Genomic DNA, 23,918 nt, shown 5'->3' on the forward strand with positions numbered 1-23,918 from the left:
TGGGATGAATTAGTTTTAAAATTTTTCTGTTTTAGTTCTAATGGAAAGAAGACGACCATATCGTTCAGATCTTATGTAACAGTGGATAAATGGGTGCAGGTTATCTTTAAGAATCGTGAGTGTTTTGGAAAGGCATCTTTCATGAAAAGGCTCTTCAAGAGATGGTAGCTGTGTTTGAGTGATATGCGATGTTTTTTAAATTAGTCTATTAAGTCATATGTCCCTGATTTTAGCGATTTGTTTGCTTGTTTTAATTAAATTTATAAGTTGCTACTTTCATGCTATACAAACTTTCGTTGCCTTGCAGTGCGCTCTGGTCCAATCAGGGGACACGTGGGGGGGGGGGGGTATCTGGGAGGTTTCCATGCTGCCTCAGCCAACACAACTCAGCTAGAGTCTGGATTCAAACTTGATCCCCTTTGATAAGCAGCCAAGGGGTTTAAGCCATTCAGCCTCACTGTGTTACCTGAACCATACATATCTAGCATTAAACTCATTTGAAAAATATTAATCATGACTACACTGCTCATTTTTACCACGTGAATGAGTTTGCTTTGTGTGTATAGAATAGTTAGGAAATTCCCATTTTATGAATCTCTACTTTTTAGCTACCGATGTCAGAAATTTTCATCGTATTAATCACAAAGTTTCATATGGCACACTTTAACTTGGGTGTAATGTGGCCAACACAACCCCCCAAACACCTTAAGTCAGGTACCCTAATTAGTTCTGACTCAAGGATGTCCTCAAGACTCCAAAATTAAAATCCTATCTTCATAAGCCAAGCCCTTTGCTACCAAGCCTCACTAATCTGAAATAGATTCAAATCTCTCATCATAGTTCAGCACACTCTTGTCAAAAGTAGGACAACTAAAAATAAATAAGGATTAGACTTTTTAATTTTCTCTGAGAAAATTGTAATGTTCTAACCGTTTGATCGTCTTATGAGCTGAGCTCTTCGAGGTCAAAGTTTGAAAAAAAAAAACAGTTTGGACGCCAAACAGTAAAAAAAAAAAACAACCTGCGTGAACACACAGTTCTGTTTGAGAGAGACCCGAGTCAATGCCTATGTAAAGCATTGCTGTTTCCAATGTCTTTGGCCCCCGACGCATGCTTGACTGTAGGCCTACTTGGCCGAGGACACCGGGCTCGTCATTTATGTAACGGTCCCTTGATGAACAGCACATGGATGTGTGACAGGTTTATGGGGACTCTTTTGCAAGTCCGTCCGTGCAAGAGGTGGACTCTCGTCTACCCGTGGACATCCCCACGGGAGACTCGTGTTGCTACCCATTTAGCCTAACCACTTCCTCTAATGGTCGTTTCCACGCGAGCGCCACGAAAGCAAAGCATAGAAGCAGGCATGGTTCCAACGCAGGACAACGACTTAAAGTGCATACTACAAGACCAGACAGCCTCCCTATATTCTATTATAAACTTTGATGTTTGTTGGCCTTAGATTGTAGAACCACAATAGTTCATCTCCTGGAACAATGTAACGAAATGAAAGCCTGGGTATAAACTATGGTTAGACCAATGACACCCAACAAAAGTTTCCCCTTCCTAAGGAACCTCAAATACCTGAAACACTTTGGGATCAGTAGCGTTGCAGGTTCTGCCAGGATGTAGCCCTGTGTGCTGCAAGCAGCCTAAGAGACATCTGTTATTACTAGTTTCTCTAATAAACAATACTTTTAGCGATTCTGTAGTTCCTGCCCACTCCACTGAAAACACCCTTGCCCACAACATTACAGTATAGTGTTAACCTTTAGTTTACTATCATTAACAGTACATGTGTCAACATTTTGTTTACCATAGTTAAAAGTACACAACAAACACATGATCAATTAAAACAACAAAATATTGCGGATCTCTTTAATATTTTTTCTCTTCAATAATGTCTTACTAAATCACGCTTTACTAAGTAATTTGTTTGTTCTTTACATAAATATAATTGACAATAACAACTGTTTACAATTGGAAAAGAAAAGAGACAATAAAAATTTCTATCAAACTGTAAATATAAATTTGAAACAATTCTAAATAATGTAATATAAATGCTTTGACCAGGTATTTTTAACTTTGAATATTAAGGTAATTTTAAGTGGATTTACTTTCATTGCAGTTAAAAGAAAAAAGGACTTTTTCTGCAATTGATTTATAAGTGTTACCTATTAGAAGCTTGAAAGGTTTTCTTTGTATAAAGAAAATAAATGCTTCATCCACATACTTTGATTATTGGACAAAAATGGCACTTTTCAATAAATAAAAAAATTACTTGCACAATATGCATACAGACTCTTTCACTACAAAGAAATCTGGCTAACAGAAACACAAAAACAACCAAGGTTTTTTTCTATAAAAAAAAAGCAGTGTAAATTAAAAAAAGATATTTTTTTTAAAAGAACTTCTAAAATTTAAAAACTAGAACAGTACATTAACTATTTTTCTGAGCAATGGTTATGCATTATGGTGCTTACAAAAATTAATGCATTGCTTAGCAGTGAAAGAGTTAAAAGAAGAAAAAAAACAACTTACACAAAGAGTATATTTCTATATATTTGCAAACCACTCACTGAGCAGTGTTTCATGTTTAAGGCCAGTTATTGCATTGAGATAAAGAGGCTTGATCAACTAGCTATCAGGTCAATAAACCACTCACTCTTCACTGAACATTTTTTGTGAATTAATCTCAAACAGATTGTATTAGCACTTGATAAAAACTGAGTGTTGCATATCGCTAATTGAATGCTTGATGTATAAGGCTTTGCTCACCAATGATCACATTCACACTATACAACATCAAACTATCAGCTGACACTTAACATGTAAACACATATATGTATATATAGCAAAAATATTTTGTAAAAAAATGCTTCAGTCCAATCAATAAATAAAGTACAGCCGAATTCAGATGATCAGCCCAACAAATTTTGAGCCATTGTGCGAATGGAGCGTAGAGCCTTCTTGGCAGCAGCACTTTTAGCGATTCTGTAGTTCCTGCCCACTCCACTGAAAACACCCTTACCCACAACATTAACTGTCACTCTGACTTTACCATTCATTGTTCTTTCTGGACGTCTGCAACAAGAGAGAGAAAAGAGTTACCTACATTTGTAATCATGAGATCAAAATCCAAAAAAAAAATGTTTTTCAACTCTCCCAAAGAAAGGACATTTTGAACTTTCTAGCCTACCACTAATCTAGCCTACCATTACATTCATTTCTAATATAACAATTGCTTACTCAAATTTAGCTGTTTCTGGTTCAGTTTCCAAAAGTTCTCTGACTGGTGATTTAGGAATACTTTTTAGGTATTTATCTGAAAAACAAAAGTAATAATGTCTTAATTGATTTCAAGAATGCTTTCAACAGAGTATGGCATGGGGCATTCTGGGCAACAATGGAAAAGTACAACATAAATAAAAACTTAAACAAAATAATCCAGAACCTCTACAAGGAGGCCACTAGTGATGTGTACTTCAACAATAACATTGGGAACTGCATTATAACCATATATGGAGTAACAAAAGGCTGCCTACTTTCACCAACTCTTGAAATGATATATCCTAATGGAAGATGCTCTTGAGGGCTTAAGAAGGCACTGCAAGCATTGGAGGAAGAAAAACTACTAGCTTGCACTTTGCAGATGACATAGATGGCCTAGCAGGACAGAAGAAGAACTAGCTGACCTGGTGATGTGCATAGACAAGATTTCCACAGCATATGGTATGCAAATAAATGTTGAAAAAAAACAACAAATTATGACCAATAGCCAACAGGGCTTTATAATGGCCATCAGCATTGGAGGTGAAAAGCTGACAAGTGTCAGTAGTTTTAAATACCTCAGAGCTATTGTCTTGGATGAGGGAACCAAACTTGAACTACTGGCCCGAATTGCACAGTCCACTTACAGCGCTTGCTAAATTCAAAACAACAATATGGAAAGACAAAGGTATAGCCCTTGAAATCAAAATCAGACTGATGTGCTCTCTGTTCATGGCTACATTCTTATATGCTTGCGAGTCTTGGACACTAACTGCAGAGCTAGAAAGAGGTATCACATTTAAAGACCTAAAACAAAATAGTTGCTCCTCCAAGATCAAAGATGCACATTTCTCATACCCTATGAACTCAAAGATCTATGACTGTCTAGTTCAATCCTTGCTTATTTAAAGACAGGGTTACTATAGCAATTGGATCCCACGATAACCTGCTAACTATTGTAAAAAAAACAACCTGAAAATAAACTCTATGGCCATGTTACAAAGGTCTTCGCAAAGAACTCCCTTCAGGGAACAGTAAAGGAAAAAGAGGAAGAGGCACACAAAGATAGCGATGGGATGACAATGTAAAAGAATGGACAGGCCTGGCATTGAAAGAGGTTCCATCCAAGGCAAAAGACAGGAATGGAGAAAGACGACAAACCCCAACGGTTCAACAGACAATGGGATAAGTGAAGGTGTGAATACAAGATTTTAAAACTTTTAAAATGATTATTCAACTATAAATGCATGAACATTGGTTTAAATTTTATAGAAAGAGACACCAAAAGTAAGAATAAACTTAAACAATTTCTAATGTTTTGTATAAAGGATAATGTAACAATAATGTCATGTTTTTTTTCGTTCACCCAGTCGTCACACAGCAACTCAATGAAAGAAACTCCTTATTAAGAAACTAAGAACAACTAACTTTATCAATGAACTACAATCCTTTATATAGATAGTAGGTCTACATGTCCCTAAAGTATAAATAACCATATGCTCTAGCAAACCAGCATGTCATGAAAGGTCCTCCCAACAGGTCACTAAGGTCAAACATTATACAAACACCTAGATATCTGTCATAAATACTGTTACAGTATATTTATCAAGAATCCCTTTTTATCCAGTGCTATATCACCAGAGAATGATTTGTTGGTATTAAAACTTTTTTTCTTCACAACCTAAACACTTACAAGATCAAGCCAATTATCTTACCTATGTGGGGCTTCATCATTCTGTAGTAGACTCGCCAAACAGTATCCAGAGACATGCCACTATCTAAATAGATTGCACCAGCAACAGATTCAAAAATATCTCCCAGAGCTTTGGGAATTTCCATTTCAACTTCCTCATCCTCATCTTCTTCATCAGCACCTTCTTCCTGCTCACAATCTTCTAATGACAATTCTCTGAACTGACAAAAAAAAAAAAAGGATAATAATAATAAGTATATTAAATAAAAACATGATATATGGGAGCAGTAAATAAACTATGACTCTGCCTGACTAAACAAGTCACATGAATAATGAATACCTGGTACAATAATCATTTTCTGAAAGACTTTAAAATCCTTGTTTCTGTGTTGATTTCAAATAAAAATGGTTTTTAATCCAGTTATGATGTTTGTTTAGATTTAAGATTGTTTATTTTTATAAGTGAGCTTTTATAATGTGTATTCTCAAACAATGCCACACAAATATTTGAGTAGAAATGTTCAACAATATAAATCTATAAAGAAAATAGTGTACCTCTTCGTCTATATCTATATCATCATCTTTTTTTTCTTTCTGGCATTTGACAAACTTGTCTATTACTTGGAACAACGAGGGTGAGATGGCCTTAAAGTATTTATGGAAGCCCCATTTGACAGCCAAGGCAGCAAAGATGTTGTTATTGACCAAAGCAGATCTTAGATCAGTCAGGATACCAGGAGAATACTTCTGAGAGTCCTCGTACAAATGTCTTGTTATGACATAATCAAGAATGGCATCCCCAAGAAATTCAACTCTGTAAAAAAAAGAAGGCAAGAAAATGATTGATTCATTTCACTTCTTTAGCTTGATTAGTTTACATTTAATTTTTGAGACATAAATCTTGAGAGATGTTGACTTTGATTTGCTAAGAGAATCTCATTAGGCTAATTAGTTAATTGCAGTGTCTGCTATGGTTGTGCAGATCTATTACAAAGTATTATTTGCAAGCAAAGGTCTCAAAAGGTGCCTTTGTTCTATTATAGTATTTATTTAATTGGTGTCTGCTTTTGGATCTTGAATTATGATGTGAAGCGAAGCTTTAGATTTGAAAAGATCAGTAACATGCAGCTGACCCCTGCTGAACAATCAACTGTTAGAGCCTGGCAAAGGAAAAACATTAACCACAAAATTTTCACCATGCCTAAGTTCTCAGGATAATAACAATCAACCACTAATATAGTTTTGATTAACTTTCAAAGTAAGTATCAGAGTCACTAAGTATTTCTCACAGACAAGAAGGTATGTTGATATTCTTTAGAATTGTCATCTATTTAAAAAAAAAATGACAAAAAAATATTTTTTTTTCAAACATAAATAAAAATTGAAGTCTCTAGTGAACACTGTATTTGACAAATGAGTGACAGATGAAACTTACCTCTGATAACAATCGGTGATAGTGTTGTAATGGTAGGAAGCATGAGTAAACGCCTGAAGCAGATAGGATTTATCTCTAAATGTGTAGCCAATCTTTTCTTCAAGAGAGTCAAACCCTTGCAACAAGTGTTGAAGCTTGGCTTGATTCTCTTCTGTGTTTGAGAACATTGGGGATGGGGGACAGCGGAGCTCATCAAACTCAAGCTCAGCTAGCTGTAAAATAGAAATGGAATTATTGTAATAACATGCAAAATTAACCTTTGAGGCCATAAATTATGACACAACAATTTATACAGCTAGTTATGGATAAGTGTTGAGCATAACTTTTTTTCTCTTATTTTAACTAACATGAATATGTGTAGAACAAATTTTTTTATCTAATATATAAAGTAGAATGTAAGGAGTATGTGTGTATGTATGTCCCATATAGAAATCAAAACCGTTTGACCAATCGTGATAAAACTTGACATATATTTTCCTTACATAATGGTGGAGACCATAGTGAATGTTTAATGTCCCACCAACAACCGGAAGGCCATGCAAATAAAAAAAAATGTATCTCTATTAAAGAACAAAACGTTTTTAAAAATCGGGTAAACCCATTTTCACACCCTATCGTGGCAAAATATATTTCAAAAAAGTGTTTGAACTAAATCCAATCCACTAGATCAGTAATACTCAAACTAAGGTCTGCAGGTCATATCCGGCTAGTACCTTATATGTGTAAAAGAAAAGACAATTTTTTAAAATAACTTTAACTAACTTATGCATAGTCAGTAGGGGACAATATTTTTAGAGAAAAAGGAAAGAGATTCAATTGATTTCCTATATCAGTTAAGTAGTTAATCTATGTCTGGTGAAAAGCTCAATTTACCTTACAAAAAGAACTTCCACTAGCCCTTTCTAGTTTGTTGCTATCCTCTATTGTTTTCTTTTTCTTTGGAAGTACCCTGAGTCCAAGCCAAGACATAAATATCAAGGCAGCAGTTCGGCCGCATGTAGTAAGGTAGCAACCAATTAAAGCCTCTACAGAATCAGCCACACTTTTGTCTGGGAGCCCATGATGACACTGAAGACTGTATGGTGTTAGATTGTTACTTGGTTCCTGCTGCACTTCATCCTGTTGGTCTGCCTCTTGGCTTTGTTGAATCCATTCCAGTTCTTTATTGAATAGGACTGCTTCATCTTTCTTGGCTAAAAAAAAAAATTTTTAAACTAGTGAATAGGTTTAATAGACTAAGATGGTCAACATGATGCAAAATGATCTGTATTAAACATCTGTCTAGTACTGTATCTTAACAACTGATAAAATATATTTCAGAACTGAGTGACTATTGAAAAATCCATTTGAAATTAAATGTCAGAGTTTTTCCATTTCAAAAACTAAAAGAGAAAAAGTTGGTTTAATAAAGAAGAAATTAATTAAACATATTAACTGCTATAGAGAAATTGATTGCAAAACACAAATAACAAATATTACAAATATTATTATATTAATTATGATATATTTAAAAACAATAAAAAACGAATAGTTATTACAATTCAGTAAAAACAGCCATAAAAGAAAAATGAGTATTAAGCCCAATTGAACAATCTGCTATTGCTAGCTCTTTCAGTTACATTAAAAAGTTCCAATATATAATTTTAACAGCTATGTCTAATTGAAAATCAAACCTGTATCAGCCTCATCCAAATAAAAGTTGCGTAGCGAGTTATTGACTTTTGATCCTGGTGTCACTATGACAACTTTGGGTACTGGACCTCGTCTTTTATCATCATTGATGACATAGCCCGGCGGCAACCAATTTTCAAAGGGTTCAAACTTTGTAGACACCATGCACTCTGCCAAACCTTTGCGACGTCCAAGCCTATATAAATTGTAGTTACTAACCTACAGAGTGGAACAATATTTAATTGTATAATAATGTATATATGTATATAAATATTTCTTTATTATTTAAAAGCTTGTGGTGGTCAATGATGAACTTTTGCCTATATTTCTCAGAAATGATTTTCATTTTGTTTAATTATTAAAAGAAAAAAAAAACATCATAAAAAAATATTTGTCTGTTTGCAAATAATTCATTCAAAATATTTATCTTGCAAAAGATACTGATTTCAAACCCTCACTGCCTTGCAGTACTAAGGCTTCAAGAGTCAGCCTTAAGGGAAAATTAAGAGTGGAGCTCCTCAACTATGATGATATTCCCTCCAACAGTTTTATCAATTGAAGTGATGCCAAACATAATGCACAGTATTCTTTAGGTTATAACTAGTAAGAACAAGTGAAGGACCATGACATATGGGAAACCCCTGATCCCAAAATGTGCTTTTAAAATGAAATACTGATGCTAGTTATTCATCTGGACACAACAATAATACATGGTATACAAACTAAATAATTTTTGTCAAAAGCATATTTGTATATTACATCTTTTCATAAAGACAATTAAAAAAAAAAAAAGACTTCCTAGCATTAAAAAAATATAAATACATAATTTTATCTTTAGAAATTAATAGGATGAGATTTTCAAAAGGAAACTACTGAAGACCTCCATGTTGATGTTTCCTAGTAACCCAACTGCCAGAAAAGTTAGTTTTTAGACTAAATGAAAATATTTAGCAACAAAACCATTCCTTTTCAACTAACTGTGAACTTTTCTACCAAAGTAAACACAGGTATCAGTAACAATCTATATAATACTTTTTCATAAAACATAATGGTATTAAATTTCTTTCTATCAAAAACAAAATTAATTAATTATTTACAAAAATAAATGTTTAAATGAAAAGCAAAAGAAATACTAATTTCTCTAACCTGTTTGCTACGCAAGTAACTCAGTTTTCCTTCATGTATGCCGGGATAGCTGCAATACAAATACACTGTAATGGCATACTTGAGAAAGGAGTCACCTATTGTTTCCAGTCTCTCCAGACTGAAGAAATCATTGGCATTAGACATGGTCAGGGCTTGCATGATGAGGCAAGGGCTGGGGCCGACAAAGGTTGTTAAATCTCTATCCTCATCTAAACTGACAGTGGCTACAGCATCAGCCTGCTGATAACTGGCTGATAGTTCCTTCAATTCTTTTAGCTTGCTGTACAAAGGCCTAGAGGGAAGCTCATCATAGATGCCCTCATCTTGGTCAATCAATTTGTTATACATTTTGGTCAAAGAGTTCTCTCCAGACTTTTTTGTATTCTTGTCAGCTGTATTCCAGTAATCTATTTCAAAATCTGTTATATTAGTTGGTGCTTCCTCAGACTTAGTGTGTACTTGGACACTATTTCCTTTCTCTAATTCATTTTTGTCTTGAGATGAAGAGTTATCTTGAGTAGTTTTAACTTCCTGTGTATCAAACGAGAATTTGATGACTTCATTATCTGCTAATAAACTTTCCTCCGGAACATTCTTGCTGTTCTTTTCTTTGTCAGTTAAAGCCTTTTCTTCGGAATTCCATACACATTTTTCATCCGTCTGATTTTCTTCCTCTAACAAATCAGCCTCCATCTCATTAAGCCATGCTTGCTGCCAAGAAGATTGGCCATATTTTTTTCCACACTGAGAGTTTGTTTTTGTGTCACTTTGGAGAGGTGTATCAAATGTATGGAATGTATCAGAAGTGTTGGTTTGGGGAATTATGAGATCAATATCTAGTCCGCTGAGTTCCTCTGACAAAGTGTTCATAATGATTGATGGACCATCACTTAATTCACTGTCATTGCCATGTTTCGCATGGCCATTCAACAAATAGCCATTCTTAGTGTGCGCACTGTCATGTTCTTGCCGAATGGCTTTGTTCGAAGGGCTGATGTGGTTATGGTTAAATGATTGAGCAACTGGTGAATGAGATGCACAATGGTTAGATAGAGATGTGGTTAAAGTATCGTGAATACATTCTGTAGCTGGAAATAAGGCAGGGTCAGCAGCATCAGGACCTTGAGGTTCACAACCTGGAAAATTGAGGTCAGCCTTGGAATTGCTAAGATGGTTTTTAACATTTAAAACTGCATTGATATTTGGGGAAACAGATGATGACGGATCAGAGGGGTTCATCTTCCCTGCTACAAGTTTAGTTGACATTGGCGAGCATGAGAACTCTTCAACCAAACTAGGATCTTTGATATTGCAAAATGATGATAATGATGATGACGACAATACAGATGATGAAGACATAAATAAAGGTGGTGTGGTTATTGTGGAGCAAGGTAAAAACAATGTTGCATTAATATTAGCACCAGTTTGGCAATAGGCACCGGGAGTGGATGTGTCAGCCACCAGTGAAATTTGATTAATCTCACAAGATTTAGTATCTTTAGATAGATAAGTTGTGGATTCATTTGTCTTTAAAGTGTCAACATTGAAGGTGGGTGAGACTGAGGGAGACAGACTAGTGGCCAAAGATATTGTAGATGTACATTTTGTGACAGGTGCATGATTAGATAAACTTATCACAGACATAGCTGGTGTGCTGAAATTACTTTTTGATTGCTGAAGAGCAGGCGTAAAAGGGAGATCACAGCCATCTTTTGTGAAGGTGCTATTTTGGTTATTGCAAGACACTGAGTTGGTCGTAGAAGTTGTAATATCATCTGATGCATAGTTTGTAATGGAGGATTCAACAGATGGGCTTGATGAGTTTTTATCAACACTCTTCTGCTCTAAAGATAAATTAGTTTGAGCTTCGCACTTGTAAAATTTACTGGCACAGTTATCTGAGCTTGATGATGATGATGCAACACCAGAATCACTGTCAGAGGAAGACTCTGTTTTGGTGTCTTCACTTGTAAATGCTATTTCATCTGGCTGAATTTGATGGTCTTTAAAATTTTCAGTTTGAAGTTCACAGTTTTCTAACTTAAGTCTTGGGTGTCCTAATCTTACATTAGCCTCCTCAACTTTTGATATTTTGCTGTTTGGACTATTTTTCTTACTAAATCCTTCATTGTCCAGCAGCTTCTCAGGACTTGTGTCAAAACCAAAATCGAGCTTAGGAAATCTGAATCTTTCTGGAAGCCCTTCAAGACCTATTCCAGTTTCTCTAGATATTTTCTGACGCAATTCTTCTGCCAATAATAAATAGTTTGCTCGATAGAGAATAGCAGGAAGGCAAACAGTTTTTCTCCACAGTGACGCAGGGAACACGTGAACATCACAGAGTTCAGGAACCAATATCTGTTTCTGCTGCAGATTTTCTCTTCTAGCTCTCTTTGTCTCAGCGCTGCTGGTAGGGAGTGCCACACCTTTTTGATTCATGTATCTAAATGGGATTGTGAAACAATGAACAGGTTAACAATTTATTATTGTTAGATTAATAGGTTTTGGAAACGTTTCAGAAGTATAAAAAAAAATTATTATTTATGTTGGTACTTAAATTTAGAACAATCATAATTCCATTATATTAAAGAAAAACGCAGTGAATCACAAAATATTTGTGTTTTAATTCAAGCTAGAAGCATACTTAGTGTTAAGCCATTATTTCAAATACCAAGAAGTGCTCCAGTTATGTAAATTATTTTAAGAAAACAGAACATAATGAGAAGTACAAGAACTAATATACCTAAAGGAATACCTTGTCTGCAAGCTATGACTGCTTAAAAATTTGTTAACACTGATGTAATTGAGTACCTATTATGTAAAAGATTTTTTTACTAATGTAAAAAAAAATATAGCCAATTACCGAGGAGTGAGTAAGTTCAGTCTTGCAGAAGTATGATCAACATCCAAGAGAGGTTGTACAGTATTGGTGATCATTAATCCATATTTGGTTGTATAGTAATCCTGTTTAAATCATATCATGAAAATAGTAGTTGAAAGCAACTATATCCATACTTTGAAGTATCTTTATCCCCACAAATTTTACAGAAACGCATGAAGGAACAAGATCTATATATTATAAAACTGACAACCAACTGACTTACTTGGAATGTTTTATAAAGTTCTGGTGACGGGAAAGGGCTGACTGGATTTAAATCGTGACGGATCTCTGCAACATAAAAGTGCTGAGGCTGGTCTATGTTACGATATGAAGGCATGACTACTGCATCTTCAAAGTCATCCACATTGAAATGAAATGGCTCACTGCCACCTTTGGAACTGAATCCTGCTCGTTTCTCTATTTTTATAAAATCAATTACTTTGTCCACAAAGTCCCATTCTATTTCTAATTCATTATGCGATTTTCCTGGAAATTTAGACAAATTGTAAAAGATATAAATAGAAGTACATTTTGAAATTTAAAAAAAAACTATTTGAAATCTTCAAAAAAATTTGCCCTACCATTTAATGGAACAACAAGGTAGCCACAGTCTGCCTTGACATAATCAAAGTCCATAGGGTCTTTCTCAAGATGTAGAACACCAGAAAAAACAAAATGATGAAATTTCGAAAGACGCAAGATTTCCTCCTCAGAACATATGATGTCTTGAATTAGATCAATAGATACAGTGACCTCCCCTGACCTCGTGTAGACAGGAAAATACGGCATCTGCAATAAAATGAGCCATACATTTTTTTTTTTTCACAGTAAAAATTAACAGTAAATAAAGGTGACAGTTTGACAAAACCAGACACATGATGAGGTATAAATGTTCGTTTTGCAAATAGGTTTGAACTTGGTCATAAACACTGGGGATGGTGGCTAACACTATTTAGCAGCTGACAGTTGAGATTTACAATGGTTGAATAGATGTGTTTAGGTATGATCTTTATGCTTGTTTACAATCCACTCAGTAACATAGGTCCAATAACAAAATCCTTTCACAAACTAAACATTTAGGCAATAACAAAATATTACTGTAATAAACATAGCTAGCATACCAGATAATGATAAAATAATGTATTCAGATTTATATTTATAGAACAAGAACATCAGTAAACACCTACAATTATATATGTCCTTAGTTTACATTGTATCTAAATTAAAAAAAAAAGACAAGATTTTCAGTGAAACTTCTATAATAATAAGCCATCTAGATTATATCTAAATAAACAAAGACAAGGTTTTAAGTATTAAGTCTAAATTTAGCTTTAATGATTTGACATAATTTTAATTAGCCCACCTGGTTAGTTAGGCCCATATTTTTTTTTTTTTAAATGAGCTGACTGGCAGTCATCTTAACCATCAAAAGGCATTATATTGATTTTCAAATATTTCATTCGTCCAACATGCTGGCTATCTTAGAATTATTACTACTTGACCTTGCTCGACCATTGGTAAGAAGCCCATTAAGCTTTTGTAATTTTCCAAAATCTTTTATATTTTGGGTATTTTTATTATTGTTTCTGTACTCTTTCTTGGTTTTTCAATAACCTTTTATATTTTGGTCATTTTTAGTATTGCTTCTTTACCCTTTTTGTTTTGATTTACAAATCTGTTGCATATTAAAGTAAAGAGCTTTTTTTTGGCAAATATACTTACCAAAGGAATTTTCTTAGACAAGAGAATCCCAAGTGTCTGCACTGTATCCTCTGGTGCATAGATTACTCTACCTCTAGTGTTCTGCTCATCAGTGATTGGTCCTGTTAGCTTTAAATTGATTAGATATAAAAAGGAAGGCTCACCGGGCAGTGGACGACAATTAAGCAACACTTCAGCAGTCTGTGAAACAAAATTTAAGTGAATGTCTTAACGAAAAAAATTTTTTTTCTATAAGACTAAAGATTTTACATGCATTCAACACAACATTCCCAGTTCATAAATTTAAAAATACGTATTTATATTTCAATAATTATCACTATAAATGATAGAAAATAAAGGTGAATTAAGAAATCTAAATAAAACAAAATGTATAAATAAAATGCTTTTTTAAAATTCATCATGGAATAGAATAATAAAATTAGATTATCTTCTTTAAAAATATTCTCTACAATAATTGTGAAATATAAATTTGATTTTTTCCCCCTGCATTTATTTATTTTAAAAGAATGTATTTATATGATTTAGAAAAAAAATCACCTTTTTGATATAAAATTGTTTTCTTTTTGTAGTTCCAGGTCTGGCCTGACCAGTCATATCTTCCTCATTCTGACACTCTTCCTCTTCTTCATAGAGAAACATCTCCTTACCCACAGGAACCAAGTTTTCATCTAACTCTCCTATCAGATTGGAAAATGCATTATCTCATTGACATTGTCATAGCTGTACGATTGTTTCAGTGGGAAAAACTGTGGCCATGATTTCTACATTTTTTATTCTTAAGTTCCTAATCATTTCATTTTTCTTATTAGGATGCCATTAAATTGAAACTATTGTTAGAAATTATGGTAGTCATACATTTCTTCACGTTCAATCAATATTTTATTTTTTTTTAATGCATATTATATTCACTATGAAAGTTAATATATCTGATTTGATAAAATTCTACAAATAGAAAAGTGTTTTGTTTTTTTTTAAATATAGCAATTCTAGTAAAAATTGTGTAAAAAAACAACAACAAACAAAAAAACTATACAATATTTTGTAACGAATTGCGTTTCTTAGCAATTTTAATGCCATTATTACAGCCATTTGTGACCATGATACTTATAAAATTAATACATCATCAATCACACAAAAATATTGTAAAACAAAACTTTATTACAAAAAAATCCTTTATTATGGCATTAAAAAGCTCAGGGAAATGTTAACTCAATAATATAAAAAAATAGTTTAAAAAAAATTAGTTAAAAAAAACCAACAATCAAATGTTATGAAAGATTAAGATTTTTTTTCAATCTCTGATTTTTTAGAATTAATGTTTATGTCCTAAAATTAACCTCATTATGCTTCATTGGATTAAGTATAATTTAGTTTTTAGAAATATGTTTAAACTAACCTTTTTTGTGAAGTATTTCGCACATTTTAAGTGCTACTGCCATCTTGGCAAGCTTTCTGGTTTTCATTGCAGGACCCTAACAAAAAACCATTTTTAATAGTAAAAGGTAAAGAACTAATTTCATAGTATAACTTGCACATGATATGGTTCATTCACAAATCTTTGGTCTATAAAAGTTACCTGCAGTTCTTCTTTAATTGGAGAATTGATGGGTAGCCTTAAGTAGGCAATATAAAGCGGTGGCTCTCCAGCAACAGATTCAATGCGACAATGAGGTGTAAGATGTGTGAAGGCATCACTTGGGAGTTTAGCACAATATCTAAATAAAAAAAAATAGGAAATAGAAAACTTTAATAGTCTTGTAATACTGCATCAACATTTATGAATTGTTATAAATTTACATATTTAGATATCTCTTGTAAGTTGAGAATAGTCGACATCTATAGATATTTGAAATTATAACACATAGAAAAGTGAATCTACAAAAAGAACCAAAGCAAATATTAATTATGAGGTTAGTCTGAATCAACAAACCTGTTTATAAGAGCTATGGAACTTTGCATAGTTACATGCGGAGAGTTTGGAGTATTTGGCATAGTATAGTATGGAGTCAATTGTTGATCTTTTGATTCACTCATTTCCTCCTCATCATCTTCAGCCTCACAGTCTGCTTCTTCACCAGAGCTTAGTGACTCAGTCAAAGAGAGACTTCTGTTTTCACCCAATAGTACCTACATCGATAGGACTTTACTGAATATATGCTATAGAATCTTTGTATATCTTCTTTTTTTTTTTTTTTTAAATGTTTAAATGTACTTACGCATAGTGAATAAATTACAAATAATATTGCTAAATTTAAGAACAAAATTTTGATAAACTAACGGATAAGCTGAGATAGAACACTACTTCCAGTGGGCTTCTGTATCATGTTCTAGCAAAAAAAGCAGTGCATGTGCATGTGGAAAGGATGAAAGAAAGACTCTGTTAACTTGTTCCATCTGCCACTGTTTTCCTCATGTGGGTCCTATGGGTGGTGATGGCGGTTGATATAAAGAACACATAGGAACTACCCCTCCAGCCTCAATGAAAAGGAGGAGCCCAAATGTGGCTCAAGGAAACTTGTCCTAGGTTAACGGATGATAAATGATCATTTACTTGATGGGCATTGGTGAAGAGCAATCTCTCATTCATGACATGTAGGTAAAATCCTTCCCATTGGTCAAGGATACTAATAAGGTGCAAACTTGAGCCTTAATGGATACTCAATGAGGATGGAGTTACTAAATATGCTTCCCCCATATATAATAATAATAATAATAATAATAATAATAATAATAATCTTTATTATCCGTAAGGAAATTTGTCTTACAATTTGTGCATTACACCAAACAAAAAACATTATAACTATAAGAAACCAAAGTGTACATTCACACCAGACGCACTCATAATTTACATGTGACAAAGTTTATACCAGATTGTTCTTATTTAATGATTTGATTGCCAGGGGAACAAAAGAGTGTTTGTGTCTGTTTGTCTGTTTATGGTTTAAATGAAAATTTATTTTGACATGTTGCATAAAATGTTGTTTTTTTTAGCACAAATCTTAAAACTATTCAAACAAACCTGTTCAATTCCTTTAAAAACTTTAAGACTTGAGTTAAATCCTTCAAAATTATCATTATCCAACAAGATTACATAGACAGCATCCCTTGCACGAGCTCTACCCTAAAAAACAACAACAAATAATTTCTTTAATACATGTGATGTACTGGTGGTAAAACAAATTACATGAGATATTAAGATAATATAAGCAGAGAGGAAGAGAGTGAATGAGAAGTATATGAGAGAGAGAGAGAGAGAGAGAGAGAGAGGAGATAAAGAAATGGAGAGGGGCAATGAGAGAGAATAGAGAGAAATAGAAAATGTGATAGAGAAGAGAGAGGACTATTAGAGAGATGAGAGAGAAAGAAGAAAGGGATAACAAAATGAGGGTAGACAAAAAAAGTTTTACCTTTGAAAGAGCATAAGCTCTAAAATCTTTAGGAGGGTCGAATCTTACAACGAGATTACATTTTGGTATATCAATGCCTTCTTCCAACTCTAAAGTGGCAATGACTAGATTACACTCCTGAGTTCTAAACTTTCTCAGAGCCTCTTCCTGGCGCTTGTACGTTTTGTTGACTTTCTGCTTTCCATTAGCTCCCCGCAAACCTTGACCAGTTATATGGCAGCTCTTTACGAAACACAGATTTTCATCCCAAGAGCAAACCTCTTCAATGATTTTATTAAGGCCAAATGCAATGTAGCGGCTCTCTACAAAAACAATTCCACAAAGGTTTTTTTCCTCCTCTTCGGAGAATGTCATGATTCGTTCATGTCCACCATCAGGGGTGCGTTTCACTGCTATATGCATAGGTTTTGACTTTGTTCCTTCCCCACTACTGTCTTCGTCATCAGAGCCTGACATGATGGAGTCATCATCATCATCAGAAATATCTGAGAACTCATCATCGTCATTGTAGCTGTCACTGTTACTGACAATGATAAAGTCCATCTCTGGCTTGTATTTTCTTAAAACAGTTACTAGCTCACGAACTTTTGGCGTCGTGTACTCCAGGAGCTCATTGACATCATAATTAGGGTGGAAATTCATTTCAAATGTCTTCACAAGATAACGAAGTGTGGTGATCACACAGCGTAGAAACTGTTTATGGATGTCGTTTTTTTCAAACTTAATAATTTTGTCTAGTTGCATGATAAAGTACTCTGCAACAGAAGCTGTACACCACGAACCTAAGATGTTTAGAATGTTCAGACATTGATTTAATACTTGTAATGGTGTGTCACAGGGATTCCGATTATCCACAGCATCATCAATGGATATTCGGCAGTCTGAGAAAAAAAAGTAGCACTGTTCTAGAATGTCTTCCAAGAGATCTTTCAATGAGCTGTGATCATCGTAAAGCTCACTGTCACCACATCTGATGATTGACTCCTTCGGGCGACAGCCGAAACGCTCTGAGAGAATCAGCATAGAAGTCTCAGCATAGGCAAACATTGTTTCTTCCATAGATGAAATGGTTCTTGTTAACTTCTCTGGATCATTGCAGTCAGTTCCAGCAATAGCTGCTGTTACACCAAGGATATGGGGTCTGTCTGACTTAGTCAATTTTTTAATGCCTTGTACTATCGCTGCATAAGGATGATTCTCTACCTCCACTGCATTGTGACAGTTGTCAAATATAATCAAATTTACTTCTTTCAACTGGATATAGTTTCTCTGTATAGCATACAAAAAATTAGTCCCCAGACAGACTAAAATATTATTAGACTGCATTAGACTGCGCCAGTCATTAAAGGATTTTTCAACCTCTGTTTCTAATCCCATTGGACAGCTGTTAATGAAAAGATCTGTGTGATTTGGTAGTGTCTGACATAAGAGATCAACATCCTCTTCTGAGGAGAGAAACAAACAGAATCAAGTAATGATTACATAGTCAACTACTTGGTTTGAACAAACAAAGATATGAGAAGTTCATTTGCACTAAGCACATCATCACTTTTTTGGTGGTAAACATTTTGTTCTATCCTTTTACTTATTTTCTTGATGCTGATTTGCAATTTAAATCAATCACTTAATGCAGAGAGTCATGTTAACATCGAACAAAATATACATCATCTGTAGATACTAGAGCAAAAGATGTTAATAATTATGTAATAACAAAAAGCCTTTCATTTTGGGAAATCCTCTTGTCATCATACTGTTTGGGAATGGACTATGACTACTCATATATACATGTGTGTGTGTGTGTTACCGGCAATAAGGAATATGGAATAATTGCACAGATTTGATAATTGAAACAAAAAAGAGCTTGTATCAAAATGCAATAGCTTTACTCGTCTTGAAATAGAACTTTATAATAATCAACATTGTGGGTTATGTTAGAAATGAGAAATGTTTCAAATAATTATAGATCTAATAAGTGATTCCTCATATAAATTCTTGCTGGAATGATTATCTAATTGACTTGAACTCCCATCCAGATAAAAAATAAGTAAACTATAAAATTTTTCAATTTTTTTTTTAAAACTCATATTAAGAGTAATTGTATCAAGAATTCTGACTCTAGATCTAGAATAACAATAATAATTTGTGTGATTGGAAATATATATAAACAATGAGCAGCATTCAAGAGTATTATGAATTTCTATGACTCTACATTGCTGTTGCCTGTAGACAGTTTACCCCTGCTCACTATGCAAAATGTTCTGCATCTTTTTATTTTTCATTGTAGACTAATTAGAAGATACTAAATAAAATTATATTTACTAAATTGTATTATTACTTTAAATTGTATTATTACTTTAAATTAATGGCCGTTAATTTCAAGAATCATTTGATTATTTGAAAATTGAAATTCATTTAGTATAGGCTTAAGACATATGAGCCTACAAATTTTTAGTCTTAAGAAATCCGGTAGTTCATTTTTAGATTTTTTTTTTCTGATATTTACAAGACATTTTGTACTTTGCCTGAATTAGACATTTTATAGAAGGTATAGGCATAATAGAATCATTTTGTACTTTGCCTAAAAATGACAGGCATGCTAGAATGTCTGCATTTCCCATTTTTCATGTAAAAAATAAAAGTACAGAGCTTTAAATTCCTAAAAAAAAAATCAAAGCAGTACCTGAGTCCGTTAGAAAAAATGTCCGCTTTCCACCTGCTCCTAGAGACAATCTTGTTACAGAGGAAAGCTCTTTTGCTAGCATTAAAGCTAAAAAAATTTTGCTCTCTGAACAACCGAGACATAGTAGAGAATTTCTTTTCAAAGCAGAATCCAAAAGCTGAATCTAAAAGAAAATAGGTATATTTTTTAATTTTTTTTTTCAAATAATTTTATGATTATAACTAACTTCTTAATGCTCGCTAATAATTATTAGAATATTTTAAGTGTGCTTTAATAAGTAAAGAAAGTACCCCTTTCAGGCCTTGCTACCTATAGGGCAGATGATGTAAATGTTATCTGTTTTTATGGCCAATGGTTAATGAGGGTGTCATATGGCCAGCACAATGACCTATTGCCTTTACTTTCCCCAACTAATGTCAGGTAGGTACCCATTTAGAGTTAGGTGGACTCAGTGGTGTCCTGAAAATCCTGATATTCAAAATCCCAGTCTTCACAGACATTGAAACTTGGGAACTTTCAGTTAGGAAGTCAAATTCTTTATTATTTAGCCACCAAGCCTCTGTCCTTTAATACTTTCACATTTAATAGTCCGTCTAATAATACCTTTACTGTTAGTATAAATAATATAATTGAACTCATCATTTTAAATGTGATTTGAAATAAAGAAAAATAATTATTGCCTGATATGTTCTTGGTGTAAATGTATCTGTTGGAATATCATCCAAACGGTGGTATCTGGATCCTTTTCTAGGTCCTGTTGTGTTGCTATGAGCCATTCTTAAAGATATAACAAAAAAGAATTCAAAATTTCACATGTCCTATGCAAAAAATATTTTGAATTAAATTAACATTCATATATATATATATATCTACACTGCAGTATTCCAGTAAGCTGACTAAGTAGCATTTTTAGTGATTTACTCAATTCACAATTCAGTCAAGTTAGTCCCGTATTTCATAAGATAAAAAAAGATAACATTTAATAGATTCTCATTTTCATAACTCATATTAAACTTTGATTTCATAACGTATTAATGATAAAGTTCAAAGCATGATAAAGATATTATAACGAAATAAAGTATATCAGTATTCATGACATGAAAGTTAAAAGGACTGAGTCTCAGTCTTTACTAGTTAGATCTAGATCTAGTTAAGTGTAATTTAACTTATAAATAGATCTATAGTCTCTCTATACTAGGGTTAGGGTAAACAATGTTATATCTAATGAACGCATAGTTAACACAGGGGCGCCCCAGGGGGCTGTAACATCGCCATTGTGGTTCATTTTGTACACCAATGATTTTCAATCCGATAGTTATTGTTGCTCCTTCACAAAATTCGCTGATGATGCGGCTCTTCTTGCCCTGCTCTCAGAGAGCTCAGACGTAAATGAGTATTTCAAAGAACTAGAACACATTGAAGAATACTGTAAAGATAATTTTTTATTATTAAATGTAAAAAAAAACCAAAGAAATGATAATCGATTTTCGTAGGGACAAGAAGGGAAATGATATTGTTTCTGTAGCTGGAGAGACTATTGAAATTGTGCAAACCTTTAAATACCTTGGTACTATCCTAGACAATAAACTAAATTTTACTGCAAATACTGATTATATCAGCAAAAAAGGGCAGCAAAGATTACGACTACTAAGAAAACTGTCCTCGTTTAATGTTAGCGAAAAGGCCTTGGCTATGTTTTATCACGCTCACATCTGCAATATTTTAAGTTTCAATATCACTGCCTGGTATGGCAATCTGAGCATTAAAAATAAAAATAAACTTAATAGAATCCTAAATGCTGCTGGCAAAATCATTGGCAAAAAACAAACCCCATTTGGGCAGTTGTTTGAGACAAACATCTATAAAAAAGCTAACAAGATCCTCGAAATAAAGAATCACCCTTTGTGTCAGGACTTTGTGATTTTACCATCACAAAAGAGATACAAGACACCGATAGCAAAGACAAACAGACACAAACACTCTTTTGTTCCCCTGGCAATCAAATCATTAAATAAGAACAATCTGGTATAAACTTTGTCACATGTAAATTATGAGTGAGTCTGGTGTGAATGTACACTTTGGTTTCTTATAGTTATAATGTTTTTTGTTTGGTGTAATGCACAAATTGTAAGACAAATTTCCTTACGGATAATAAAGATTATTATTATTATTATTATTATTATTATTATTATAGTATGTACTTCTCGATGACGACAGATGACCTTGTAACAATGTGACTGAAAGTATTAAATTAGTAATATTAATATAAAACTACTAGTTGACCCATGGTGTAGAATAATCCGTTATTTTCCAGGGCCGGCCTTAGAGTATAGATCTAGTATTCTAGAGTCTATAGCTCAGTAGCAGTAGTAAAAAAAAAAAAGGTAATTTTCATCTTGCGAACAAGTTAAGCGCTGTCGTCACAATTTTTTCGTCTGAATTTTTACAGCTCCATAATGGTTAGTATATAAACATATCTATAAACTTGTCATCCTTTTGTCATCCTTTTGTCAATATAAATAGATAAATTGTTTTGTTACGCTATGCATAGTTACAATAAAATATGATGTTGAAGAGGGTCAGGGTCAGGTCAATGAGGTCCAGCGCTAACATTAATGAACACCACGCCCTGCTTTGTACACTAACGAACACTATCTGTACACTAACGAACACTATCTGTACACTAACAAACACTTCACGTTATTGTATTTAAAAATAATATATTATCTTCAATTTTCTTTTATTAAAATATCAATTTCTTTATAAACCAACTTAAGACCGACAGATTAGTGTTACTTTTCCCACTTTTAATAGCTCCCTTCTCTGCTAAATCCTCAACTTCATAAAGGGCCATATACTGTGACCTACCTAGTTGGTCCAGAAAATAAACAGCAATTGCATGACCCTGTATGTCTAGCCCACTCACTCCACTTAGTGATTATGACCTAATTTGGTACCTGAACGATCAATAATTGTCCCTCCCGATGTTTTTTTTTATGGCACTCCTGTTGATACCATACTTGGTACCTACCTAGGCTGGTCGATCAATAATTAGGGCACCAAGGAAAGATAGAATAAAAGAGAGGGAGAGCAGGATTGTGCCACTCATGAAAAACATTTTTAAAATAATATTATGTCCAATTCCGCCCCTTATTAGCACTATGTTTAGCAATATTCCCTTTCTTTTTACCCATTCACATCACACTTGGTTTAACTTCTAAGACAAAAACAAAATTAAGTAAGAAAATGTTATACAAAATAAATCAAAGAAATGTTCATTTCCAGGCCTTGAGTTATATCCCTTTGATATGCATTTTCAACATTAAAATAGCGTTCATTAGTGTCATTGATAGTGATAAAGAGCGTTCGTTAATGTCATTGATAGTGACAAACGAATACTAAAGTCTTAGACTTTAGACTTATTTACACAAAGGCTATGAAATGTGTGTATTTTTAGGCCTAAGCCTAAGTATTAAGAAGCATTTTAGATAGGACATCATAGTCATAGGTCATGAATTGAATTTTCTAATAAAATTTATAATCTCCTTAACCCCGGACCTAGAGTCTAAATTTTCTAGATATGTGATCTAAAATTAAAGTCATAAAAGTAAAACTTAAAAACTACTAACTGTATAATTAAGTATAATAACTCAACAACTGTCTTAGTCTTAGTACTCTAGTTCTACTTCAACTTCTAGTCTTAGAGTTACAGTGTCTTACTCTGACTTACTCACTCAGTCACTGTCTCAACTTCAAAAGTCTTAACTCAAAGACTAAAATTAGAAAGAGAGAAATACAAATTAATTAGATCTAGACTCTATTACATAATAAATTATATATCTAATCTAGATCTATCGTCTAGTCTTTAGAACATTTTTCAATTACTCAGTCAATGGGTTTAAATATAATATTAATAAAGAAATACAAGCGTATCGCCATTTTGAACTAACCATAAAAAGTTCTGTCCACAGACCTATATATATTTATGGCAATGTCTTTGATTCCGATGGGTGCAG

The 23,918-nt window shown here is 33.4% G+C and overlaps 1 protein-coding gene across 7 annotated transcripts; it reads right to left on the reverse strand.

Annotated features, from left to right (window-relative positions):
* Positions 1 to 1,861: 1,861 nt before the first annotated feature.
* LOC106055935 (endoribonuclease Dicer-like) lies at positions 1,862 to 23,851 on the reverse strand. 7 transcript variants are annotated; one of them, XM_056023175.1, is made up of 22 exons: positions 23,788 to 23,827; positions 23,633 to 23,675; positions 20,583 to 20,679; positions 19,903 to 20,065; positions 17,223 to 18,667; positions 16,835 to 16,936; positions 15,746 to 15,942; positions 15,392 to 15,530; positions 15,212 to 15,287; positions 14,353 to 14,492; positions 13,816 to 13,995; positions 12,675 to 12,882; positions 12,317 to 12,579; positions 12,076 to 12,176; positions 9,213 to 11,655; positions 8,069 to 8,285; positions 7,269 to 7,588; positions 6,396 to 6,607; positions 5,516 to 5,774; positions 4,983 to 5,181; positions 3,247 to 3,322; positions 1,862 to 3,081 (listed from the first exon to the last, which is right to left on the reverse strand). In XM_056023175.1, the coding sequence occupies exons 3-22, from the start codon at positions 20,676 to 20,678 to the stop codon at positions 2,919 to 2,921; spliced, it is 6,999 nt and encodes a 2,332-aa protein (XP_055879150.1). In that variant the 5' UTR covers position 20,679; positions 23,633 to 23,675; positions 23,788 to 23,827; the 3' UTR covers positions 1,862 to 2,918. The 7 variants fall into 7 exon arrangements, with proteins under 7 accessions (XP_055879150.1, XP_055879147.1, XP_055879153.1 ...); XM_056023172.1 differs by having other exon boundaries at positions 23,645 to 23,675; positions 23,788 to 23,823; XM_056023178.1 differs by having other exon boundaries at positions 23,637 to 23,675; positions 23,788 to 23,815.
* Positions 23,852 to 23,918: the final 67 nt, after the last annotated feature.

Source organism: Biomphalaria glabrata, chromosome 3 (assembly GCF_947242115.1).
Source record: "Biomphalaria glabrata chromosome 3, xgBioGlab47.1, whole genome shotgun sequence".
NCBI classification, from domain to species: Eukaryota; Metazoa; Mollusca; class Gastropoda; family Planorbidae; genus Biomphalaria; species Biomphalaria glabrata.

Bases quoted from the DNA above. Each gene is read 5' to 3' on its own strand.
- LOC106055935 (XM_056023174.1), bottom strand. From the start codon at position 20,678: ATGGCTCATAGCAACACAACAGGACCTAGAAAAGGATCCAGATACCAC. The intron at 20,066-20,582 runs GCAATAATTATT...ATTTTCTTTTAG, and splicing joins TTACACCAAGAACATATCAG to ATTCAGCTTTTGGATTCTGC. The intron at 13,996-14,352 runs GTGATTTTTTTT...TTTGTTTCACAG, and splicing joins AACAATTTTATATCAAAAAG to ACTGCTGAAGTGTTGCTTAA.